The sequence below is a fragment of the Pelodiscus sinensis genome, chromosome 15 (assembly GCF_049634645.1).
Source record: "Pelodiscus sinensis isolate JC-2024 chromosome 15, ASM4963464v1, whole genome shotgun sequence".
Classification (NCBI taxonomy): domain Eukaryota; kingdom Metazoa; phylum Chordata; order Testudines; family Trionychidae; genus Pelodiscus; species Pelodiscus sinensis.
In genome coordinates this window covers 17,464,432-17,485,475 of record NC_134725.1, presented here as the reverse complement: position 1 = coordinate 17,485,475, position 21,044 = coordinate 17,464,432, and the positions used below count along the sequence as shown (strand labels likewise).

Below are 21,044 nucleotides of genomic sequence, written 5' to 3'. Positions count from 1 at the left end.
CACTCTCCCCTCACTGCACACTGCATTAGGAATGTAGTAGTATAGTTGAAAAACTGATAAGCAAAAGCTTATAGATTAATGCTTTAGATTACACGCATTCTCTTCTCTCCCCTCCCCCCCCCCCCACCTCCCCAGCCAGTAAATTTTTTAGCAGGCTGGCCATTAGCCCAGCTCAGTCCCAGATTGGACTGGGTCTTTGACCTACCCCCATTACAGTTCTGCATTTAAAGTATATAGGATAGGCAGCCCATCTCAGTTCCAGCTCGTGCTGGGTCCGGGAGCTCAGACCCCTCCCTCCCAGAGAGGGGCTGCCTGGGGACTATAGAATAGTCAATTAACCGATAAGAATTCTTTAGGTTAATTGACTATTGAATTAACCAATATTGAAGATCCCTATGTTGCGCCCTCCCTTACTCCTGCACCTTTCCTCCTGGCCAAACACGACTCCCTTCTACTGCTTCTGCATCCCACCTCCCACCCAGATCCTGCAACCCAATCCCACTCACTGGCAGTCCTACCCCACACAATATACCCTCCACCTCAGAGCTAATGGGAATCTACAAAATGCACTATTTCTGGAACCCCAGAAAAGGCAATCTGGCCTATGGGAAGTCCTGAAGTTCAATCCTTCCTGTCCCTTCCCCTCATCCTTTGAGTCTGGAGTGCCGGAGGAGTAAAGTGTCTCAGTTGGGGCCATATCAGTGAGGGTTGGGGTTTTTTGGAGGAGTATTTTTGCTTCTTTGTGTGGTCTCCAACTGATGTTTCTGTGGGTTAGTGGTCTCCACCCCAAAAAAAGGTTCTCCACACCTGCCATAAATAAAGAAAATATTGAAACCTTTTGTGTTGGACATCAATTAATGTATTACTTTATTTAAACTTAAGTTTGATAAGCTAACATGCGAAAGTAAAAATTCTTGATCTGTTTAATAATTTAAATCTTACATGATTTCAAAATCAAAAAGGAGTCATAAACATGGAAACTAGGACAAATACGGGATGAATATAAGCAAACAATATAGGCATGCAGGGGTAAGATTAGAAAGGCAAAGGCACAAAACGAGCTCAAACTATCTACAGGCATAAATGGAAGCAAGAAGACTTTCTATAAATTTGTTAGAAGCAAGAGGAAGACTAAACAGGGTAGGCCCATTGCTCAGTGAGGAGGGAGAAACAGTAACAGGAAACTTGGAAATGGAAGAGGTGCTTAATGACTTGTTTGTTTTGATTTTCACCAAGAAGTCTAATGTTGAAGGAATGCCTAGCATAATAAATATTAGTGGGAATGGGATAAGTTTACAAGATAAAATAAAAAAAGAACAAGTTAAAAATCACCTAGAAAAGTTAGATGTCTTCTAGTCACTACGGCCTGATGAAATGCATCCTAGAAAACTCAAGGGGCTGATAGAGCCTTTAGCTATGATCTTTGAAAAATGATGGAAGTTGGGAGAGATTCCAGAAGACTGGAAAAGGGCAAATATAGTGCCCATCTATAAAAAAGGAAATAAGAATAACCCAGGAAACTACAGACCACTCAGTTTAACCTCAGTGCCAGGAAAGATAATGTAGCAAGTAATTAAGGAATTCATCTGCAAATACCTGGAAGATGATAAGGCGATAAGTAACAGCCAGCATGGATTTGTAAAGAACAAATCATGTCAAACCAATCTGATAGCTTTCTTTGATAGGATAACAAGTCTGGTGGATAAGGAAGAAGCAGTGGACGTGGTATACCTAGACTTTAGTAAGGCATTTGATAAGGTCTCGCATGATCTTATAAACTAGGCAAATACAACTTAGATGAGGCTACTGGAAGGTGGGTGCATAACTGTCTGGAAAACTGTTCTCAGAGAGCGGTTATTAACGGTTCACAATCCTGCTGGCAGGGCATAAGTGGGGTTCCACAGGGGTCTGTTTTGGGACTAGTTCTGTTCAATAACTTCATCAACTATTTAGATATTGGTATAGAGAGTACACTTATTAAGTTTGCAGATGATAGCAATCTGGGAGGGGTTGCAAGTGCTTTGGAGGAGAGGGTCATAATTCAAAATGATCTGGACAAACTGGAGAAATGGTCTGAGGTTAAAAGGATGAAATTTAATAAGGACAAATGCAAAGTACTCCACTTAGGAAGGAACAATCAGTTTCTCTCACTCGCAGAATGGGAAGTGACTGTCTAGGAAGGAGTACAGCAGAAAGGGATCTAGGGATCATTGTGGACCACAAGTTAAGCATGAGTCAATAGTGTGACGCTGTTGCAAAAAGCAAACATGATTCTGGGATGCATTAAAAGGAGTGTTGTGAGCAAGACACGAGAAGTTATTTTTCGGCTCTACTCTGCTGATTAGGCCTCAGTTGGAGTATTGTGTCCAGTTCTGGGCACAGTATTTCAAGAGAGATGTGGAGAAATTGGAGAGGGTCCAGAGAAGAGCAACAAGAATGATTAAAGGTCTAGAGAACATGACCTATGAAGGAAGACTGTCACGAGGAGGGAGGAAAAATTGTTCTCTTTCACCTCGAAGGATAGGACAAGAAGCAATGGGCTTAAACTTCAGCAAGGTTTAGGTTTAGGTTGGACATTAGGAAAAACTTCCTAATTGTCAGGGTGGTTGAACACTGGAATAAGTTGTCTAGGAAGGTTGGGGAATCTCCATCTCTGGAGATATTTAAGAGCAGGTTCAATAGACGTATCAGGCATGGTAGACTGTACTAGGTCCTGCCATGAGGGCAGGGGACTGGACTTGATGACCTCTTGAGGTCCCGTCCAGTTGTAGTGTTGTATGATTCTATGATTAAACTATTCTCCCTAGCTGCAGCACTAGCAAAATGGCTTGGGCATAATTATGTAATTAATGGCGAGTTTCCATTAGCAATTGATGGTCTGGGGAAAGGATTACACTGAGCCAGGTGGTTCACAGCCCAAAAAGTTTGAGAATCACTGAAATAGAGGCACTCTTGCCTCTCTCTCCCCCTCCCACCCCCATTTTAATGCAATGCATGTTGGGTTAATACAATTGCAGTATAGTTGGATGGGGAGATACTGTGGGGCCTAAATGCATCCTTATTGATAGAGGATGGTGGGAAGAGAGCTTTACTTCTGGCCATGTGTCCATCTTGACCCCAGTACTGGTGGGAAGTACTACCTCCAGGGGTGAAACTTCCTGTGGCAGGTGGGTGTGGCCTAAGGATTTGGGCACATGGCTAATGGAGTCAAGGATGTGACTGACAGGGTCAGAGGGCATGGCTAACATGTCCCCATTTTTGGTTCAGAAAATATGGTCATTGTACTGATGTGGGGGTGGGAGGAGGATGCAGCTGTAGCACTAGTGTGGGCTCTCCAATGCTAGGGAGGCTTCAGGGGAGCCAGGCCTTACGTTGCCCATCCCTGAAACCGCCAAGCCAGAGAAGATCTTTTTATTCCTGGGGTCTCTTGTTATTCTTTTGGGTGTGCCATACCAGCCAAAGGGACAGATAGCTTCCCATTGTTTTATAGATTTCAGTTTAGGTGGGAACTTGTTCTGTGCCCCACCTTTCATAGAAAATTACCTAGCCAGACCTTACCAGTTGAGGTGTTCACATGTCTTCCTAAGATTAACCACTGCTCAACAACCCTATGCTTTCCAGTATCCCCATAGCCACTCCAGAACCTATCCTACTCCCCTACCTTCATGTGGTCTCTTATCCTGCCTTCCTTGTACAGGAGCCAAATCTGGCCTGTGTTGGCTGTCTGGTGGCTCCCAGGGTGGGCAGGTGAAGTACAAACAAGACTGTTCTCGAGTTGTTAAATTATCCCTCAGTCACTAAGGCATACCAGCACTGGAAGCATCCTTGACGGCTTTCATTTACACACAAACCATTCCATACCCCATATTTCTAACTTTATATACAAGAGTGATACATACATCAAAATATGATATACAGATCCAGCAGATGGTGACATGACAATGTATGGGTTTCCTGAGATATTTTGTCCAAAGTATCTTCGAGTTATGCATATTTATAATAATAAGACAATTTCATACAGCATTGGAGGATGTCCATCTCCAATGGCTACAAATATGAAAGGAAGAGAACTGGTCTCTCTTTCTGCCCAGCAGCAGGCATTTCTTAAAACATGGTTCATTCAATTTTAACACCTTCCCAGATCTCTTTCATACAGGCATTGAATTTAGGAGTGATTACAGGAAAAGCCATATAATGCTTTTTTTTTAATCTGAGTACCTTTCATTCAGGTCGAGATGGAGCATTATCTTCATGAGTGCTACTTTGCATTAAACATTAAAGCAGCTGCAGTTTGCTTTATTTTAGGCAATTGGGAGCAGGCTTCAGTTCAGGGTAGTTGTGTGTCCCTCAGTGGGACGAAGTATGGATGCCCCTGCCATACTATCCCTTTTTAAATTTGCCCTTAAAGCTTATACCTTCTCGTAAAGTGGATAACTTTCATTCAGTTTTGGGTAGTGTGACGATACATTCCATATTTCTTATAAAATATGCTTATTAATATTAATATGACAGCTGGAATGCTTTGAGAAATGCTTCATGTGAGGCATCATTGGAAAAGTTGCAATCTATTGTATACAATTTTCCCGTTTGTCATTTTTATAGTTCAAATTAAGAATATTAAATTGTGTATCTGTAACTGTGTACGTGCTGTTTTGACTCACAGCTACTGATTACACTTCAAGAGTATAATGGCCCATTAGCGAAGAGACAGTGGAGTTTATCCTTCCTGCTGATGTGTGAGTAAGCCTCTAAAGCAGTGGTGCCCAATGTTTTGGGGTTGCCGAGCGCCTGGGGGCAGGGCCGCTCAGATGCCACACGTACGGGGGTGGGGCCGCTCACGGGCCATGTGCCTGGGAGCGGGGCCAAGCATGCGCCGTGCACCCGGTACCGGCACCGGCATGCGCTGCAACCCCGGGTCAGAGGCCTCCCATGTGCCCGGGGCTGGCACCTGCTGTGTGCCCGGGGGCGGGGCCAGCCCAGATTGCTCCGTGGGTGCCATGGCGCCCGCGGGCACCGCGTTGGGGACCACTGCTCTAAAGTATGGAGACAGGGTCTTGAAGAGACATGGATTCAGGTATCCAGTGACAAGATCACATCTTAAACCCTAAAGAGATGTAGCTGTGTTAGTCTGGTCTTGCTGAAACAAAAAAGAGGACTACACAGCACTTTAAAGACTAACAAGATGGTTTATTAGATGATGAGCTTTCGTGGGCCAGACCCACTTCCTCAGATCAAATAGTGGAAGAAAATTGGCACGACCATATATACCAAACGGATACAATTAAAAAAAAGTGAACACATAAAATTAACAAATCAGATTTTAGAACAGAGAATGGGTGAGAGGGAGAGGTTAGTGTCTATGAGACAATGATATTAGGGGTAATTATTGGGGAAGCTATCTTTGTAATGGGTAAGATAATTAGCATCTTTAAGGCCCATTTGTAAAGTGTCAAATTTAAGCATGAATGACAATTCTGAGGTTTCCCTTTGTAGTCTGGTGTTGAAGTCTCTTTGAAGCAGGATGCATGTAGTGAGGTCATGGAGATAAATGCCCAGTCTGCTTGAAATGGCAAGAAATTGTTTTTTCTTTGTGAAACTATCTGATGTCTGTTTTGTATGCATTGATTCTTTGGTGAAGTGTCTGAGAAGTTTGTCCATTATACATAGCAGATGGACACTGTTGGACACTTGTTGGACACTTAAACCCTGTACTTTTTCCATGAGAAGCGGGGAGGGGATCAAACTGAAACAAAAAACTCTTGCCTTAGGCAAAACCTATTTAAAGGTGTAGATTAAGGTAATTGGGGTAATCAGTTCTCCCCTGGATGACTACTGAAAACATGAGGGTGTATCTACATGTGCATTGATCAACAAAACTTTGGGTGCTTAAAACTCTCTCCACCCATGAACAACAATTTTGTCACATGCACATGGGAACACTGACAAAGCAAAACCCGCTCATTGAGGGTGGAAATGTTTTGTCAGCAAAAGACACAGCCTTGTTGCTAAATGCTGCATAGTGTAGACCTATCCTAAGGCTGAACTGGGGGAAGGGTTGGATTGTTTATTAATAGTTATTGTAAATCATTACCGGAAGGGGACAAGGAGTCTGGGCATATTTCTGTCTACATTGAGAGAGAGGATTAATTTCATGAACATATGCTGTACAGATCTCTGTACAGTGTGACAGATTTATCTAGGGATTCAGCTCCCAAGGGGGATGGTTGAGTGCTAGAGACAGGTATCTCAAGGTGCTGTTTTCAGTTAAGGGCTGCAACTTTGGGGGTGTAGCCCAGACTTTGTGTCTGTGTTGCAACTAACTAGACATAATACTGGGAGCACAAGCTGGCAGGGAAAACAGACTCAGTGAGGTCTCAGCACATGAGGTGACAGTCCCAAGGGAGGAGGCTGACCTGCACAGGTAGATTTAAAAAATTTCCAGACTTTCTTATCCTTGCTCTTACAAGTCAGAGATTGGAGCATTATCTCTGGGTGATTAGTGGATGAATATTTGTAGGAACTTTCCTATCCGGTCTTGGGGGTACTTCAAGTTACCTTTTATTCAGTTTTTCCTGCTGCTTTTAATTCATCAGATTGTAATTATTAGGGAAAGGATCAAATGAGCCAAAGCTGTTTCTGAATTCACAAACTGATCAAAAATTAATAATAATCTTTTAATTGCTTTCTGCTACATTTATCCGTACCTTATCTTGATCTATTGGCTTTCATCACTTTGTGTGAGATGTGTTTAATATTTATGATGAGCCTTGGGAAAATGTACAGCTTAATTTGAGCTGAAGACAGGTTCTCTATTGAAAAACTTGTGCTTAGGTTTAATGGAATTCTGTTTACTTAGATTTAATACATAGTGCTTCTTTTTCTTACCAGAAAAGCCTCCAAAGGGTGCCATCTTATCCTCGCCTCTGCTGGATATGTTTCCAAAAAAAAACAGGCTGGGCACTTAGGGGTGTGGTGGGGGCATGGAATAGTGAGAAGGTACACACAATGAGTGTTTTCATTATAATGATATTTATATTGCAGTACTTGAGAAAACACCAACACCATTGTGTGACATGCTGTTATGCTGCCTACTTGATGGTAGACTTCAGACTAATTTTTCCCTCTTGATTTGTAATAATTTTAGGTGTCTACTCACACCTACATGCACTAGAGAAATAAAGCATGAATTAAAAGGACCATTAATTATACACTGAAATGTGAAAAATGCATTTGTTTTATAAAAAGAATGTAAATATTCTTCACAAAGACAATTAAAGCAGTCATTCCGTTTGCCTAAACAATCATAAAAGTCACACACTTTTTTTTTAACCTTGTTTTGTTTTTTCTTTTCCTCCACCTCCCTTCCAGATAAATATCACTGTCCAGTGCTCTTCACTGTCTTCACCAATAACTCTCATATAGTGGCTATCAAGACGACGGGAAATGTATTTGCTTATGAGGTAGGCTCTCAATTGCATTTCACAGTTTGTTTTACACTTGCAGCATCTTTCATTCAAGGCTCTCAAAGAGCTTTACGGAGTTAGGTAAGTGCTGTTCCTTTGTTACTGACACACAGAAGCTAAGAGGCTTCTCTAAGGTCATGCAGCAAACTAGGAGCAACATTAGGAATCATAGTTCCTTGATATAAGCCACATTATCTCCATTTGAATGGAATTGGCTCCCGGTGCCAACAGCCAGCAAGAGGCTTGTGGGTTATGAAAGCCCCATTTAAGTTTTCAAAATAGACTTAGGTCTTTGATCTTTACACATGGATGAATTTTGCCTCTTGTGGAGAGACCTAATGTTTTAAAAGGTATATTACATTTAAAGCTGTTCATTTGAGTAAGCTGTACATAATTGAGCCAGAGAGATTTGTAGCAAGAACTCCTGATTCGCTGTCATGCAAACAAACAAATGTTTAGTGAAGCCAACAACATTTTTTTTCTAATACATATCCATACACAAAAGGCAGATTGCTTGCTTCTGATCTTTTCAGGAAGCAAGAATCTCTGCATTTGGAGAAAAAGAAGTTATTCGTGGATTCCCTTTCAGTAGTCTGATTTGTCTTGTGTACAACCTAAAGCTACTTGTTTACAAAATCAGACAATCAAAATCAGTTTGTACAATTGCAAAAAAGAAAAAGGTATACATTCACACAAAAAAAACCCAACCAACCAAACACCAATCGTACTACTCCCTCAAAAAGAATCACCGTAATACATTCTCCCGTTGTGAATGGCATTGACTTTTTAATATCTACTTGGGGGAACAGATAAGACTGGGTTAAAATACTTGTTATTGTCTTCTGAAAAATGGGTAGGTATTTGTTTGGACTACAAGGTATTATCTGCCTAGTCCTTAATAGACACTTGGATAACAGTATTACTATATGGATGTTTTGGCACAATTTGCATTCCTGTTAGAGAAGTTCACCTGAACAGATGTGTGGTAAAACTTTTGAGCAAATGCTGTGCATTATACGTACGTACGTATGTATGTATCACTCTGGCTAGTGTAATTTCTTCCAAGGTTATATAAGCCTTAAGTTTATTTCTATACTTTTAAAATAGCAGAAAAAATGCCAGTTTTATTCTGTCTTGAGTGTGAGTGTATCTGTTTCTTTTTTTGTGAGTAAAGCTGTATCTTTGCATGCAGCACTTTGTAGTGGTGATTCTAGTGTGAGTACAGAGCATGACTTTGATGTTGATTCCTACCAGGCTGTAACCCGATTCCCTTTTTGAAAATAACTTTCACTGCACCTGTTAAAATGGAGATTAAAATTGCTCCATGCATAAAAATGCAGTTCCATGCATTTTAATTATAATCTAGAAAGCAAATGACACGATTTTCTTTTTGTGCTCGTCTTTGAATCCTTTTATGGAATTTCTCTTAAAAACCTGCAGCAACAATGTATGTAGCTACAGCATATTAATCTCCATACATATTGGAGATTCTTGATTCAAATGGTTAGGAAAGAAATATGAATGTTTTCCAAAATCAGTAAGGAGGCCATTGAAACAATGTAATCACCCATTGGATGTGAATGTCTCTAATATCAACCTGAATATAATTTCTTGTTTTCCACCTGATAATTAGGCAGTTGAGCAGCTGAACATAAAAACAAAAAGCTACAAGGATCTCTTGACAGATGAACCCTTTACTCGGCAGGACATCCTGACACTTCAGGTAAACCCCTTCTTGTTGGCTAGTTTTATCTACTCTAGTCCACTTCTACCCTCTCCCCTCCTCAAATACCCATTTTTGGGGAGTACTGGGCAAACTGGCCACTCCATTTTGCATTGCTAATATAAAATGACAACTAACTAGAAGAAAAGAATTTTGTAGTGGGGAACAATTGTATCCCTTTCATTTGTTCTCCTGGTGGCAAACCTTAGATATTCCATATAATTTCACCAGATCTGAAGTAAGACTTGGATTATTTTTCATTTCATATAGACAGCACTAAATTGGCACTTCTGCGATGGGTATCAATTTAGTGGTTTTGGTGAAGAGTTAATAAGAGTAATAAGTTGATGGGAGAGTTCTCTCCTATCTATGTAAATACTTCAAGAGGCAAAAGCTATGTCGATGGGACAGTGTCTTCTGATATAACATGATGTATGTACCTCATTAGGTCAATGTAAGGTCCACCTCCCCATCCCCTGGATGAGGGTTTACACCTGTGAGGGATGTAATGTACATCAGCATAAGCAGTAAAGTACACAAGGCTATAGCAGATTGTGCTTAATTTAGCATGGAAGCTCATTGTAGGTTGTCAGATTTTATGGATTAATAATTTTGTGGAGTAAGCATACACATTATGTATTAAAAAATCAGTTAATCTGCATCAGAAACATACTGTTCTTGTATTTTCAGTAGACTTGTAATTATGCAGTACATTATATTATACAAGTAAATGTACCGTACAGTGGTGTAACCATAATGAAATGTTAGTTATGAGACCTTGCTGTTAAATCTTCTCTTAAAAATGGCATAAAATCTTTGAATTAATGTGGGAATTATCTGATTTGCAGTTTCGCCAAATGGGACTTAACCAGCATGTATGGTAATTGTTTATAATGCTAGGAAGAAGGAGGCACAGGTGGTCAGAGACTTCTTTAGGCATAGGTGGCCAGTCAGATGACCAATAACACATGAATTGTGTTGTCAAAAGAAATTAAAATAAACCTCAGATTTTTATTATTTAAAAGACCCCCCAAAAAAATATTGATATTTTCTAAGTATAGGGGTGAATTTTAAAAATGAAAATCTCAACAAAGTAGGTTTTACAAAATGTCTCTGCATCTAGAGAAAAACTGGCAGCAATGCAGAAATCCTCACCTAAATACGTTTTGCTTATATTTGTTGCCCTGAAAATCTGTGTGGTTTTTTGTTTTAAGAAACATGTAACTATATTGTAGGTAGAAATAGGGATGTAATAGTGTAGTCAGAAGCTTATAGATTAATGATATAGACTACATGCATTCTCTTCCCTCCCAGCCCCCCAAGTCAGTAAATTTTTTAGTAGGTTGGCCAACAGACTGGCTCAGTCCTGGTCTGTGATGGGTCTGGGACCTATTCCTGCTCTGGATCTGCATTTAAAATGTACTAGGGGCTAGGTAGGGAGGCAGCCCAGATCAGTTCTGGCTTGCACTGGGCCTGGGAGTTCAGAACCCACACCGGACAGGGCTGCTGCCATTCCATGCTCCTGCCTCTGTATCAGAGGCAGCAGAACAGAGCAACAGACAGCCAGTCCACAAGGGGAGCTGGTTTTTAAGTTGGCTTCCCTCGCAGACCAGCTCCCATCTGGCACAGAGGCAGCAGTGCTGTGTGGCAGGTGGCTCCTTGGGCGAGGGGCTGGAGCACGTTGGCTGCTGGCCCTGCCTCCAGGGAATATAGACTAGTTGAGAAACCAATAAGAATTCATGATGTTACTTGACTGTTCAATTCACCAATACTTAACATTCGTAGGTAGAAATACAATATAAAACTTCAAAGAGAGTACATTTACAAAAGGAAATTGAAGTATTAATTTTTCTGAATGTGAAGTGCTACTAAGGTTGTTAGATTGACCTTGGAGGCATAGATTAGTGAATATATCTTATAGCACTTTTGATACTAGGTCGGTGCGTCTCAAAATGCGGTCCTTGGACTAGTTTTGGTCCACAGCCACCTTACAGGTGGTCCGTGGGAAGAATGCCCCAAAATGGAAGCACTCTAACTGCCATCCTATGAGCCAGGGCCTGACTGCAGGTGGGCAGTGCTCAGGCTTGGTCATTGTGCTCTGTGTGTTGTGCTACCTCTCTGGGGGAGTGGCAGCACATGGAGCCCCTTGCTCTCCATGAGCCATATCTGGCGGGGAAGGTCAGGGCTTTCTTCATCTTCCCTCTGCTCCTGTCCTCCTACCCCAGCGCCCTCCAAGCGGGAAGCCAGAACTGGTGCTGCAGCCTCGCAGATCTCATGGACTCTCCACTGTGTGGCTGGGGGGGTGGGCTGAGCTCTCTTCTCAACCCACTGGGGGGTGGTAGCTCACTGTCAGGAGGCTGTCCAAAGCCAGATAAGCATCCCCCCTCACACCCAGATCCCCGCACCCCAATCCCTCTCACTCACACCCTCAGCTTGCTTTGACACCCTCCCTCCTGGCCAGACACATACCCCTACCCTGCTCCCTCCCTTGTTCCTACTTCCTCTCCCTGGCCAGACACCCTACTCCCAGCCTGTTTCTGCCGTCTGCCTCTCACCATACCTCACAACCTTTCCCCCTTCTGCACTGCACCTCCATTCCAGATCCTGCACTCCATTCCTATCCCACTCACTAGCAGCACTATTCTGTACACTGAACCCCTTCATTTTTGTCCCCACCCCAGAGCCTACGGGGGTTCATAAAATCCACAAACTCTGAAACCCCAGAAAAGTAAATCTGGCCTATGGGAAGCCCTGAACGTCAGTCCTCCCTGTCTCTTCCCCTTGCCTCATGGGGCTGAAGTGCCAGAAGAATGAGGTGTGTCTGTTGGGAGCCACATCAGTGGAGGTTAGGGGTTTTGGGGGGAGTTTTTTTGCTTCTCACTTGTGTAGTCCCCAATTGATAATTTTGTGGGTCAGTGGCCCCGACCCAAAAAAGGTTCCCACCCCTGCCATAAATAAAGAAAACATTGAAACTTTTTGTGTTATAGTAAAATATTAACTTATGTCCATTTAAAATGAAGTTTGATAAGCTAACATGAGAAAGTTAAAATGCTTACTGTATATTCCGGCGTACAAGACGACCTCTGATGTTAAAAAACATCCCCCAAAAATCGGGGGTCGTCTTGTACTCCGGATGCCCCGCCGCCGGAGCCCCTCCGCAGCTTTGAAAGCCTCGGGGGAAGCCGGCGGCGGGGCATCCCAGGCGCGCATGGGCTGCCCCCCCACCGGAGCCCCTCCACGGCTTTGAAAGCCTCGGGGGAAGCCGGCGGGGGGGCATCCCAGGCGCGCATGGGCTGCCCCCCCGCCGGAGCCCCTCCGCGGCTTTGAAAGCCTCGGGGGAAGCCGGCGGCGGGGCATCCCAGGCGCGCATGGGCTGCGCCCCCGCCGGAGCCCCTCCGCGGCTTTGAAAGCCTCGGGGGAAGCCGGCGGGGGGGCATCCCAGGCGCGCATGGGCTGCACCCCCGCCGGAGCCCCTCCGCGGCTTTGAAAGCCTCGGGGGAAGCCGGCGGCGGGGCATCCCAGGCGCGCATGGGCTGCGCCCCCGCCGGAGCCCCTCCGCGGCTTTGAAAGCCTCGGGGGAAGCCGGCGGGGGGGCATCCCAGGCCGCATGGGCTGCCCCCCCGCCGGAGCCCCTCCGCGGCTTTGAAAGCCTCGGGGGAAGCCGGCGGGGGGGCATCCCAGGCGCGCATGGGCTGCCCCCCCGCCGGAGCCCCTCCGCGGCTTTGAAAGCCTCGGGGGAAGCCGGCGGGGGGGCATCCCAGGTGCGCATGGGCTGCGCCCCCGCCGGAGCCCCTCCGCGGCTTTGAAATCCTCGGGGGAAGCCGGCGGCGGGGCATCCCAGGCGCGCATGGGCTGCGCCCCCGCCGGAGCCCCTCCGCGGCTTTGAAAGCCTCGGGGGAAGCCGGCGGGGGGGCATCCCAGGCCGCATGGGCTGCCCCCCCGCCGGAGCCCCTCCGCGGCTTTGAAAGCCTCGGGGGAAGCCGGCGGGGGGGGCATCCCAGGTGCGCATGGGCTGCCCCCCCGCCGGAGCCCCTCCGCGGCTTTGAAAGCCTCGGGGGAAGCCGGCGGGGGGGCATCCCAGGTGCGCATGGGCTGCGCCCCCGCCGGAGCCCCTCCGCGGCTTTGAAATCCTCGGGGGAAGCCGGCGGCGGGGCATCCCAGGCGCGCATGGGCTGCGCCCCCGCCGGAGCCCCTCCGCGGCTTTGAAAGCCTCGGGGGAAGCCGGCGGGGGGGCATCCCAGGCCGCATGGGCTGCCCCCCCGCCGGAGCCCCTCCGCGGCTTTGAAAGCCTCGGGGGAAGCCGGCGGGGGGGCATCCCAGGCGCGCATGGGCTGCCCCCCCGCCGGAGCCCCTCCGCGGCTTTGAAAGCCTCGGGGGAAGCCGGCGGGGGGGCATCCCAGGTGCGCATGGGCTGCGCCCCCGCCGGAGCCCCTCCGCGGCTTTGAAATCCTCGGGGGAAGCCGGCGGGGGGGCATCCCAGGCGCGCATGGGCTGCCCCCCCCGCCGGAGCCCCTCCGCGGCGGCGCGGAGGGGCTCCGGCGGGGGGGCAGCCCATGCGCGCCTGGGATGCCCCCCCGCCGGCTTCCCCCGAGGCTTTCAAAGCCGCGGAGGGGCTCCGGCGGGGGCGCAGCCCATGCGCGCCTGGGATGCCCCGCCGCCGGCTTCCCCCGAGGCTTTCAAAGCCTTGGAGGGGCTCCGGCGGGGGGGCAGCCCATGCGCGCCTGGGATGCCCCCCCGCCGGCTTCCCCCGAGGCTTTCAAAGCCGCGGAGGTGCTCCGGCGGGGGGGGGAGGCGGGGGGGCAGCCCAGGCGCTCCTGGCGGCTTTGCTCCCGGCGGCTTTGCTCCCGGTGCCTCTGGTCTGCTGGGGACCATCTCCAGCAGACCAGGGACACAGGGAGCAAAGGAGGCGGAGGGGCGCTGGGGTATAAGATGAAACCCTATCTTTTAATTAAAAAGATAGGGGGTCGTCTTATACACCCAGTCGCCCTATACGCCGGAAAATACGGTACTCTGTTTAATTTAAATCCTTTTCCCTAGCTGTAGCACTAGCAAAATGGCTTTGGTGTAATTATGTAATTAATGGTGAGTTCCCATTAGCAACTGGTGGTCGGTGAAAAGGTTTACATTGAGCCAGGTGGTCCATGGGCCAAAAAATTTGAGAACCACTGATCTAGGGTGACCTACATAGGATGTGAGTGGATTTGCTACTCTTTAAGAAATGCAGTCATCCCAAATTCATGTGAACTTTTTATTGCATCATTGTGCAGTGTACTCTATTTTATTTTCTCAAATCTCTCTGGAAACCCCTGAAATGCAAAGGAGAAATTTGGGTCAGTAGAATGCTGAACACATTTTGAGAAACCAGCACAAAAACATTTTAAGCATATTTTGCTTCTCTAATTCAACGCTTGTTCTGTTTTAGAAGATAAATTATATAGACTATTATTTCTAAACTACTCCTATTTTGGGGGGGGGTGGAAATTGTCATTGGGATGAGAGTCAGTTCATGTATAGAAGCTTTCAGAGGCTGAATGGTTTGCTTTTAAACACACAATCAGTGCATGTCAGTCCTATCTCAGTGCAGTAAATTGTTGTCTATGCAGCCTGAACTGTATTTATCTGCTCAGGCATGCAGCAGACCACTGGGTCTCATCACATGTGATTTTTGAAGCCTCAGTACAGGCAGTTCCCGGGTTACGTACAAGATAGGGACTGTAGGTTTGTTCTTAAGTTGAATCTGTATGTAAGTCGGAACTGGCGTCCAGATTCAGTCGCTGCTGAAACTGACCAGCGGCTGACTACAGGAAGCCCGAGGCAGAGTTACTCTGCCCTGGGCTTCCTGGAATCAGCCGCTGATCAGTTTCAACAGGCTGAATCTGGACGCCAGTTCCGACTTAAATACAGATTCAACTTAAGAACCCCAGGCGTTCCCAAGTCAGCTGCTGCTGAAACTGATCAGCGGCTGATTCCAGGAAGCCCGGGGCAGAGCAACTCTGCCTTGGGCTTCCTGTAGTCAGCGCTGGTCAGTTTCAGCAGAGGCTGACTTGGGGACGCCTGGGGCAGAGCAGCTGGGGTGGTCCAGTAGTGCCCAGAGCGGCGCTGCGGGACCAACCGGCAGTGCCCCAGCTGCTCTACCACAGGCCGGAGAAAAGCCTGGTCTGCTGAGGGGGGGACGGGGGTGTGCACTAGCTGCGCACCCCCTCCCCCCCCAGCAGACCAGGGAAACGTGGCGGCAGACCGAGATGCACTGCGGTCCCGCTGCCCGCGTGCTCCATGGCTTTGCTCTGCGTCTCCCTGATCTGCTGGAGACAGCAGACCAGGGAGACAGGGAGCAAAGACAGCCGCGACGCGTCTGGGCTTTCCCGCTGCCCACGTGCTTCGCGGCTTTGCTCAGCGTCTCCCTGGTCTGCTGGGGGGCTATTATTTCCCATATAATGTTTCCTTTTGGTAAATCCATTTAGAAGAAAGACCAAGGTCTGTGGCTTTCTTCTATATAAATTCTCTGTGTCAAGAAGAGTAAGTGACTTCACCCTTGCAACCCTGTTGGCTTTGTTTTTTAGGGTATATCTATACTTGCACTTGATTGACAAATCTTTTGCCATTCATAGGTACTTAAAACAAACCCCCAGCCTGTGAACCTGACAAAGTTTTGCTACAGTAACCGAAAGTGTGAATATGGCTTTGTTGGCAGGAGCACTATCCTGATCACAAAGAAAAGCCCCCTCTATGGTGTTTGGAAGTATTTTGCAGGCAAAAGTGCTGACAGATAACCTTGTTGCGAAAAGTCAGCATGCGTGAATGCTATGTCGTCACAACCTGTGGCTGAAAGATGCATATATAAACGTACCCTTAACCAAAGGCCATCACTGAATTTAGACAAGTTGAATTTGCATCTGGAACTCTGGCTTATGTATGTTGTCTCTTTAGAAAGCTTTCAACTCTATATTTAAATCTTTGTCAGGCTTCTTCACTTTCCTGACATGTTCTTGAGTCTGAAAAGGCAGAAACCGAGAGCTGGACTGGTAACTGTGACCCTGCTTGCTGGAAAAGTATCAGGCATGAAGGGAGTGGTTTCTATAAAAAACATTCTTTACTCTGCAAATAGCAACTGAATTGAATTGTATTTTTAGTAACCCAGTTATCGACAGAAAACAGGTTCTGGAAATGCTTCATCTAAATGTCCTAGGAAGCAGATGGGGGCACTTGTGCTGCAGTAACTGATTTTGTAGGAAAATATAAATAGAGTTAAAGTGGAAAGCTAGATTAATATGTGTTTATCAGGTATTTTCCAGATGTATGACTACATTTTTCCTTGCTATTACATACAGAAAAGTCCAAGTTCTGCTGAGGATGTAGTAGATAAAATAGCAAATAACCTCTGAATAAACCTGCTTTAAAGGTCCTTTTGAAGAATATGGAGATGTGGTGTTTTAAATGTTTGCTCTAGACTAAAATTACTTAGAGATATAATGGGAAAATTGTGTTTAGTCCCAGCTATCATCACTAATAACAAGTTTTACAATACTTATCAAATTCTCTTTTTGTACAGCTTTGTTGATAAGCATCACCTCAACTGACTAAATAGGTTTATTCCTAGTATCATCCTGCCTGGATTATCCTTATTTTAAAAAAGACAAAACAAAATTATTCTAATGACCTAGACTAAAAAGCAAACTCAAAACGCTAATTGTTAACAATCACAATATTTTACATTTATATTATGCTTTTCTTTAAAAAAGAATGAGTAATCCTGTGGTACCTTGCATGACTTCATATTGCCTTTAAGATGTCTTTATAGTGCTTATACTGACCACAGATAGAGTGCTTTCCATGAGCAAGCTGGTCATAGAAGACCTCTTTGGTATCCGTGTATCCATCCATCCTCATAACATGAACAGTCCAGTGAAACTGTGTGTTTGTAAGCATTGCTTCCATGCCCATGATACCACACAGCTTAAAGAACCTCTGTATTTGGAATTTTGTCCCAGCAATTCATGTGGGCAGTCTTCCTCAGACAACGCATGTGGAACTGATCAAGCTTCAAAACATGGTGATGATATATTGTCCATGACTCCGAGCTATATAGCAGGACATTCAGGACAACTGCGTGATAAACCACTATCTTGGTATGGAGTTTAATACCATGGTCATTCCATAGGCGTTTGGTCAATTTTCCAGAGGCAGTGCTGGCTTTGGCTTGTCGAGCAGATACATCATGATCCACGTTTATGCTAGAGGTCAGTACGCTTCCCAGGTAGCAGAACTTGTCAACAGCCTTAAGGATTGTACCAGCAGCAGTGATCACTGGAATGCTGGGCTCTTTCCAGACAGGCTGAAGCATAACTTCTGTCTTCTTGAGGCTCACTGTGAGTCCAAAACGGTGAACAGAGGTAACACAGTGATCAGAAAGCTCCTGTGCATCCCTCACCAAATGAGCCAGCAATGCACAGTCATTAACAAACAGAAGATCAGGAATAGTTGCAATAACCACTTTAGTGCAAGCCTGAAGTCTCTGGAGATTGAAAATACTGCCATCTGTTCGGAACTGAATAGGTATGTCCAGGACTTGACAAACCCCGGCGAGAACCACTCGCCATCCTCGCACTGCCCATGCCCCAGACCAGCACTGCGGACGTGCGAAGTACCAGTGAATGCCATGGGCGAGTAGATTCAGCGGTTTGTCGAGCCCTGGGCATGCCCAATGTGAAGTCCTTAAAAGCAACTAACAGCATCATTGAAAAGTAGATCTTGTACAGGAGAGAAGCAAGGACACATCCTTGTTTTGTATAATTTGATATTTCAAAAGGTGCTGATGTCTCTCCATTATCAAGGACATAACCAAGCATGCGGTTAGAGAAACCGAACAATGTTGATAATTTTTTCAGGACAGCCAATTTGCCTACGTATTTTCCGGAGCCCATTTCTGTTGACCATGTCGAACACCTTGGTCAAATTGATAAAAATCACAGAGGGGTCCTCATGTTGCTCTCTACATTTCTCTTGTATCTGTCTGGCTGTAAATATCATATCCACAGTGCCTCGACTGGCACGAAATCTGCGCTGCCTTTCAGGAATAATACCATTTTTAAACACATATAGTGAAAGCCAATTGTAAAGGATGCGTGCCAGGATCTTAGCAGCTATAGAGAGCAGAGAGATGCCCCAATGGTCATCACAACACGCATAGTAATCTTTCCTTTTATATATGTGTACAATCATGGCATCTTGAAGTCCTGGGGGACTAGCTCCTTCTCCCAAATGGTGCTAAATAAATGAGCGAGACAGTACATCAGCTGGCCACCAGCAGCTTTATAAATTTCTGATGGAATTGCATTACTGCCAGGTGCCTTTCCAGATTTCATCTGTTTAATAGCTTTTTATACCTCATCAAGAGTTGTTGGTATGTGCAGCTGTAAATCATTAGCCCACTGAGGGCTAATACATAGAATCATGAGCTCATGAAATTCCTTCATAAAAGAATGGCTACTTTTAAATCCATTAATGAATGCACAGGCAAGTTAAAATGTTCCCCTACAGGTTTCTGTGTGTTACCATTTCTAATGTTTGAGTTGTGTCCATTAATCCTTTGTCATCCATTAATCCTTCGGTCCACACATCTATATTAGTGACATCACCACAGGACCTAATCACATAAGTCACAATGTCAGAGGCTCATACAACAGCACCTCCTCTAATGTGATATATTCCATCAAATGCCAGCAATGCCCCTCTGCCGCATATAATGGCGAAACTGGACAGTCTCTGTGACAAAGGATTAATGAGCAAAAATAAGATATTAGATATGGTAACACACAGAAACCTATAGAGAAACATTTTAACTTGCATGGAAACTCCTTAGTGGATTTAGAAGTAGCCATTCTTCTACAAAGGAATTTCACAAGCCATTTATAGAGAGCGAGAAAGTGCGGAATTGACTTACATATGCAAATTTGACACTGTTTCCTTTGGCCTAAACAAAGACTTGAATTGGATGAAATATTGTAAAACATCCCATTGATATCAAAAGCTAAGAATGGGACACTTACAGCCCATTCAGTTAGCTTCATTAGCACTGGGGCTACAATTGGCAGGTAATGTTTTTTCCTTCTCTCCCTTACTCTGAGTTCCCCCAAGTTACAGACTAACATATCTACTCTTCTGAGACTATTGTACTTTTCTGTGTAAAGAGCTTTTTGCACTTACGCATACATAATTTGCTTCAGCCACCACTGGTCTCATGTGGAACATGGCAACTGTTTAACAGCACACAACAGCAGAACGCAGCCCTCTGGGGAATGCAACAAAGAATAAGATAATCTCCGACTAAGACTGCCAAGGGAATGTAGATTAGGCAGAATGCAGTTACTAAAACTGGCATTTGGCTAGGACTGTGGATCTAGTGTTTTCATTTGAGCAAGAGGTATCATGGAATCTCTTCTCTCTGGAGGTGACCTGGCTCTGAGTCTTACCATCACAAAATGCAGCATTTTTAGTGAGCTGTATACCATAACACCATTCTGGGGCAATGGTTTGGTATTGGTTCAGCTAGAGAGCAAGGTGTGTGAAGCTGGGGAAGCTTCTCTCAATATTCAGCCTAAATATTTCTTTCCAAATGCAGATCTCTTATTCCTCCATAAATAATTATTTTCCCTCTGTCATCTTAGCCAAAAATCCCTCCATTCTTCCCTCACTCTCGTGTCAACAGTCAGTAACTCAGATCACCATTGTTACTCTTGTTTGAACTCCCTCCACTTCGTTAGTATTTTTCTCATAATATGGTGCTCAGAAATATACACACTATTCCAGATACAGTTACACCAGAATCCTAAAGAAAGGGACTGTTAGGCCCTTGCTGTAAGTATACCTTACCTCTGGCTTTGTGCTCCCAAAATTACATTGTCTTTTTCAAGGCTGCCATATGGTGCTCCAAACACAAATCTAATTTGCAGTTTTCTGTCACCTGAGAACTACTTCATCCAAATTTTTCTCCTTTAGATAATAGTTTAGATTGTTTTCCCCAGATGTCTTGGTTTATAGCTTTTACAAACTGAATATTGTTGTTTTGCACATTTCTAATCTTTCTAGCTCTCTGCATTTGCTTTCTTGATTGGAGGACAACTCTTCCCAATTTAATGTTGTCTACAGATTTCATAAACCTGTTCCAGATAATGACCAAAGATCGTAAATACTCCAAGACTTAATACTGACTCCTGATTCAGACCCCATTTGTATATCAGTTTGATATCTTTGTATGGAAAGTGCTATTTATGAGCTAGGTATTGGTGATATTTTTGTTATCCCATAGGACAGTGACTTCCAACCACCGGTCCACAGACCAGTGCTGGGCTGCGAACTGCTGGCTGCCGGGCCATGACACACTGCCAGGCCATGCCCCTGGGGCTGGGGTATACTCTGGGCACGTGGTGGGTGGGCATTGCAGCTGAAGCCAGCTGTTTGCAGCGGCTCTGGGGACCAGTACTGGGGTACTTCACAGTGGCTCTGGAGGCTGGGGCTGTAAACTTCAAAGGAATGTGTGAAAAGATGCAGCAGAAGTCGTCCCATTAGATTAAGTGTGTGAATACAATGTTTATGTATGCTATTACCAATCATGTCAGTTATCAATAATAATACATTGTACATTTTCAGTTATACAAATGGGCATTCTGATATGGCTTTTTGTTGACCACTTGTTCTGAATTTTGATGTTGTTTGGCTCTTTGGTTTGAAAACTTTGCAGACTGCTGCTGTAAGGGGAGTAAGGATGTTAAATTGTGGTTAATTAACTAGTTGAGTAGTCGATGGAATTTCAGTTGGGGCTCTTGTACATTTTAAAGGAGAAATAAGGAACTCCATGTGCA

The 21,044-nt window shown here is 45.2% G+C and overlaps 1 protein-coding gene across 1 annotated transcript in view; it reads left to right on the top strand.

Moving 5' to 3' along the window:
• Positions 1-21,044, top strand: part of PPIL2 (peptidylprolyl isomerase like 2) — a 161,809-nt gene that overhangs the window by 47,644 nt on the left and 93,121 nt on the right. Inside the window, exons 7-8 of the mRNA XM_075898287.1 lie at positions 7,369-7,460; positions 9,097-9,186. Coding sequence (XP_075754402.1) covers positions 7,369-7,460; positions 9,097-9,186 — 182 coding nt within the window. The remainder of the gene's footprint in view (positions 1-7,368; positions 7,461-9,096; positions 9,187-21,044) is intronic.